General features: G+C 37.0%; 1 protein-coding gene across 1 annotated transcript; it reads right to left on the reverse strand.

The window, feature by feature from the left end:
* Positions 1-632: 632 nt before the first annotated feature.
* On the reverse strand, positions 633-5,449 carry LOC110895234 (subtilisin-like protease SBT5.3). Its single transcript, XM_022142511.2, has 11 exons — positions 5,235-5,449; positions 5,055-5,164; positions 4,865-4,962; positions 4,622-4,786; positions 3,845-3,953; positions 2,800-3,334; positions 2,619-2,716; positions 1,850-2,095; positions 1,654-1,768; positions 1,362-1,575; positions 633-1,282 (listed from the first exon to the last, which is right to left on the reverse strand). The coding sequence occupies exons 1-11, from the start codon at positions 5,313-5,315 to the stop codon at positions 744-746; spliced, it is 2,310 nt and encodes a 769-aa protein (XP_021998203.1). The 5' UTR covers positions 5,316-5,449; the 3' UTR covers positions 633-743.
* Positions 5,450-5,925: the final 476 nt, after the last annotated feature.

Here is a 5,925-nt window from a genome sequence, read left to right on the forward strand (position 1 = left end):
TTCAGAAAACCGATTAATAACCGATCTGGTTAAAGCTATAACCGGGTTTTTTTTTCCAAAATAACCAACCAGTTCGGTAACAAAAAAGAAAAAGAAAAACCCCGATCTGTGCACCTCTAGTCTGCGGACCATGGAATCGAGCCACAGGCCCAACCCATTGAGGCACATGTGTGCTGCTTTGAGGCCCGTAGATGCTATGCATCATTAGGCATTAGCTATATTAGTTTTAGTCCCATAAAATGCATGGCATATGCAATTGTCTGTCGCCTATTCGTGTATTTTAATATATTCATGCTAAAAGTTATATTCAAAGTAGGTAGTTATTCATGCTAAAATTTATTTTTGAAGTAGGTAATTTATAAGTTTTTATGGTTTGATTCACTTTTTAATCAATTCTTAATCAACTACAAACAGTATAAGAAAGTTTTGTTTATAATCATGATCTATAATTAAGTTTAGATTATGTTATACACGTATGAATCCTTATTATAATACATGTATTATAATAAGGATTCATGACAATTATTGTGTTACCTTCGTGATTTTCTATGAACTATTGTGATCCAATACACATGAAATGACCATGATGTTAACATGTAAGGTGTTGATTGAAAAATAAACAAGCAGGAAAAAGTGATAAAATTCCAATTAAAATAAGTCAATAACCAAAAATAAATAAATAATTTCAATGATAATAATGTTCAAAAATTATTTTACTGAAATATTTTTCCCACCCTCAAAAATCATATGGTCTTGACCACAATGGGACTCCTCACATTATGCTTTCCATCTGACCATTTTAGTTGTCCAAAAACATAACCACCAGCTGCCCTACTCTTCTTGGACTTCAAAGTAACCTTAAACATTTTCTCTTCACCAATCTTTTTAAACTTCAACCTCTTCGGCCGAACCAGGACCGATATGCCAGCCGGCTTAAAGACTTGCGACGTGTAGGTGGCTGGTGAACCCACATTCTTAACGGTTCGAGTCACTGTGATCGAACCATTGAGGTTAGGCACAGTGATTGACGGATAGTTAAAGTCTAGTAGACTAATGTTCTTAGATGGGCATGTATATGGAGTTTCTGAGAATTTCTCGACTTGAACCTTGGTGTACCCCAGTGCACACAACAAGTCAAGGTAATTGGTGGTGGTTAGATCGTAAACCAGACCAGGGTCCATGGCTCGATTTGGCTGCACATGTCCTGCTCCGTAGCTAAACGGCGTTGCTTTAATGTGAGATGCGTTTGTGATTGGTTTAACCACATTGTCGCGTGTTCTCGCTGCATGATTAAATATCAATTTAGAAAATAGCTTTCTTTAAGTTATATAAATTATATTCGTCCTTACTATTAGCCTCACCGGTGGTCATGATGGCGGATCTGATCGCTGCTGGACTCCAATCTGGATGTAGGGTTTTCAGAAGCCCAACAATACCAGAAACATGAGGACATGACATGGAAGTTCCTGATACACAATTATATTGGACTCGACGCGTATCAAAATCTTGGTTTGTTGGCCCTTGTGATTCTGTATAAGCAGCTATTATACTCACACCAGGCGCGGTTATATCAGGCTGAACATAATCAAGAAACATACTATACATAAATGTAAGAACTTAAGGAGAACGATGGAGAATAAACGTTGATATAACCTTAAGAATCTCGGGTGTGATGATGTTAGGTCCCTTGGATGAGAAAGCAGCCATGAATGGGGCCGGCTTTGTGTTCAACTGAGTTGATGGATGTGTGATGTAAGCCGTTGGAGTCCTGTTATAAGTCATAAATGTTATTTTGGTTTTCGCAGCATAATAATAATAATAATACGAAAACGTGTGATGTAAATGTTACTTGGTGGAATTGAGGTAATGATAAACTGCAAGACCATCGGTGTAAGTGATGTGTGTAGCAGGAAAGACGTGAGGATCTGCGATTATCTCATTCCCGGAAACATCATTGTTAGCTAGAACCATTCCCACAGCCCCAGCCAAAGCAGCTTCTTGACCTTTGTCGACCCTAGCGTTATCTCCGCGAAGACACACCAACAATTTCCCTTTCGCCTTTTTAGGATCCAATGATCTCGCTTTACAAAGCTGCCTGCATTACATATACAAGAACTGCACATTATCGGCTAAGTTATACTCATCATGAGTGGTCCGGGGGTGTTAATTGGGTCATGTTCATGGTGTAAACCATGTGACACATGAACCTGAGCACGACACGAGTTTTCGTGGGTTGACACGAGCACAACCCATTTAACCCGATTTTTTATTTTATTACATATTGGTACTCTAAATTATAAATTTAGAGCTAAATATACAAACGTATATAAAATAGTTGCGTTTAACTATAAAACCTGATGCTCATTTCTCTTATATAATTTATATTTTGGCATAAAATAGCCAATTAGATTAAGCTACGCAATGTAATACATTCTTCAACCCGCAAACCGACCACGCTAATCCAAAAACGACTCATTTAGCTAAACATGTTTGCGGGTTTGACCTGAAACTGATCCGAACCCATTTAAACTAAACCCAAACCTTTAAATATTGAGTTAGTTTCGGGTTGTGTCATAAATTCACACCCAAATCATGACTCACTAACTTGGAATCCTTACGCGTCTATTGCATTTGCATTGGCTGCTTTGGCTTCTAGAGAGCTTATAATCGGAAAGAATTTGTTTTTCGGTAAGGCTTTAGCAGAAAGACTTTCTCCCTGAAAACAACGTTTGTTACAGATAATCAGTTACAACGGTTTTTAATCTTCCCATCGATGAAATCATTAACGGTAGTACCGACCTTGAACTGCATGTTATTTCCCAAAACAACATAGCTAGGGAACTGGCGATCCATCGTACTAGCTCCAACCGTGATCTGCCAGGTGGCAACATTGGAAACCGTGCCATCATCGGGTCCAGAATTTCCAGCAGAGCAAACCACAACTATCCCATGCTTGACAGCATGAAAAGAGCCAATGGCAACACTATCGTTAAAAAAGGGAACGGCGTCACCACCAAGAGATACCGATAACACATCTACTCCATCTTGAATGGCCATATCGAATGCTGCTAAAATATCTACATCGAAGCACTCATTTCCACTCACAGGTGGGAAACAAACTTTATATGCAGCAACCCGAGCGTTTGGTGACCCGCCTTTAGCCGTTCCATTCCCATACCCAAATACACTGGCGTCTGATACAAAGTTGCCCCCAGCCGTTGATAACGTGTGGGACCCATGCCCTTCATGGTCACGTGGCGATTCAAACGAGGAGTTTAACGGTCCCACCACAGAAGCATAACCTTTGTTGAAGTATCTTGCTCCTATTAGTTTCCTTCAACATACCATGAATAATCTTAATATGAGTATATAGCATATTAGACGATAAATATTTATGTTCATTTAACAAAACCATGCATTTATATAAAACTTTAGGGCTTAAACTATGGGTGCATAGTTGTTAATAGCGAATAGCAGACAATAGCGACAAGCAACATATATGCTACGTAGCGATAGCGATGAAGTAGCAGGCGCTATTTTATGTTTAACGATACACTAGAAGAAAATTTTAGAAATGTTTTATATGTATATTATATCAAGATACGGTGTTTCTATACATATATTTAACAAAAAACCTAAAATCCAGCTATTGTATACGTATATTTTATAGCTATTTATATTAAAACAAAAAAGTTTGATATCCCACTATCTACTTGCTATGGAGGCACCAAACTCAGATACCGATAAATGAGTGCTTCGCTATGCTATTCGCTATAGCGCTCCCTGTGAGCGCTATTAACAACTATGTATGGGTGCATTATTATTATTATTATAGGAAGCTGACCGATTACAGTGAAAGGTAGCATCTGCACCATTTTGACAGACCCCTTTCCACTTTGATGGAATCGGTCCCATTCCATCATCGCTAAAGCTTTTTGATTCTGGCCAAACGCCTGCGATAAAAGATTCAAATAAAGAATCAGAATAGACGACAATTGTATTATGCATTTTATTTAACTTTGTTACTTTTGACTTTTTGTATTTATTCATCGGTATGAAGATGTTGAAATCAAAAGTGTTATATTAAAACTGGTATTTTTCTTCAGAATGACCAATCGATTAGACGATCAAGATTGAACGTGTTTGCTGTTCTATGTAAATCAATTATTGCTTCATGATCCCCACAAATTAATCAATATGATGAACAAAGTGCCATTTCAATTACCTAAACAAGATATGCATATAATATTATGTAAGTTATGTTCTTAAGATGCTAACCAACTTAGTCGTTCGAAAGTCAACGATCCAAACGAAATAAGTTAAAAGGAACCTTTGTTGGAAAAATATAAGTCCTATAAGTAATAGCAAGTTGTCTAGAGTGAGTAACCCATATCACAGTCTTCAACAAAAATGTTGGAGAATTGGTCAGCAATATATAAATAAAAAAATAAAACAAAGAAAGAAAGAAAAATAGACTGATGTTTGTGTTTCAGATACCAATGCAGTTAACTAAACTACACTTGGACCATTTGCATAAAACTGCATTATAATGATCACAGACATCAAAATGAATTAAAATTCTCTTTATGCCAAACAAATAAAGATCAGACTATAACTTGACCTGTATCAAGGTTTCCTATGATGGTATTTTCACCAAATCTCGCCTTCTTCCAGATCGAACTCGACCGTATTACGCCGTTATCTTCGAGCCCCATGAAATCCCATGATCTAGTTGTGTGTAACTTTCTACCTCTGTTCAAGAACACTGAGACCACCCTGGGGTGCTCTGCATTGGATAATTATTTTATTATTCACACAAATTAAAACATATTCAATGACACTGACATCGCTATCAACGACTTACTAGCTATCTTCACAGCTTCTACATCTTCAAGCATGGCAGCAAAACCGTTAATATGCCTTGTGTACGAGTAGAATATAGCATCTTTGGCCTTATCTTTACTATATGTTCAAGAAAGAATACTGTTATTTAACTATAAGCTAAAAAGCTAGCAAGTGATATACATTTACTCATTCATAATGTTGATTGTTACCTTCCCAAACAAGAACCAAGAAACTCATAGTGAGTGTCGGTTACGCGATCGAAATCAGTTTGAGTAACATCATAACTATGTGAATGAGCTCCTAGATACACAACATATGACTACAGAGAAAAGAAATGAATAAATTGTAAACACAATCATTAATTAAAGATATAATGGATGCTTGCTTACCCTTTTAGCAGCAATGGTGGGTCTATGCAACAGTAGAGAAGAAAGTAGAAGATACAGAAAATTAGCACTACTTGTTCTCATTGCTCTCTGTGTTGTAGCAATGCTTGACCACTCCTCTGCTTCACAGGAGCAGAAGATATTAAGAGCATATGAACATCTCTTTTGCCCACACCTGCTTTCTATTTAAAGACTTCTGTTATGTTACAACATCAGTGGACTAAAAACTAAAAAGGGTAATGTGAAGTTTAATAATGTTTCTAACCTTAAAAAAGGTAACAAAGAAACCGGTTAGGATCAAATACAAAGTCTCCTCATTCAAGCGGTATTGGAACCGTCTCATCGAACTATACGATATGAGATTTTAGGTTTTCACTTTTGGATTTATAGCTTGTAGATTTTAGAATTTTGTTTTTGATCATTGTGTCTTTTTATTTAGCATTGTGTTTTTTTCTATCTTTGCATTATTATGTCTTTTTTTTTTGTGGCTTGTGTCTTTTTTCCTCGAGATTGTGTTATATTTTGCGATCCATTGTGTCTTTGTACCCTTCGAATTTCCAGGAGATTTTGTGGGATAACTTTACCCACAAAGAAACAACCTAGTGATGTTAGAAGTCAGACAACAATGTTCCACAGATACCCGTGTCATCCGTTTAACCTGAGGCTACATGTTATCAGGGGGGAGAGGCACCCA

The sequence above is a fragment of the Helianthus annuus genome, chromosome 12, assembly GCF_002127325.2.
Source record: "Helianthus annuus cultivar XRQ/B chromosome 12, HanXRQr2.0-SUNRISE, whole genome shotgun sequence".
In the NCBI taxonomy this organism is placed as follows: Eukaryota; Viridiplantae; Streptophyta; class Magnoliopsida; order Asterales; family Asteraceae; genus Helianthus; species Helianthus annuus.

Coding starts and splice junctions, on each gene's coding strand:
- LOC110895234 (XM_022142511.2), bottom strand. CDS start 5,315: ATGAGAACAAGTAGTGCTAATTTTCTGTATCTTCTACTTTCTTCTCTA. Junction 3,335..3,844: donor GCTACCTTTCACTGTAATCG/GTCAGCTTCCTA, acceptor GGTATGTTGAAG/GAAACTAATAGGAGCAAGAT. Junction 1,283..1,361: donor ATCCGCCATCATGACCACCG/GTGAGGCTAATA, acceptor TTAATCATGCAG/CGAGAACACGCGACAATGTG.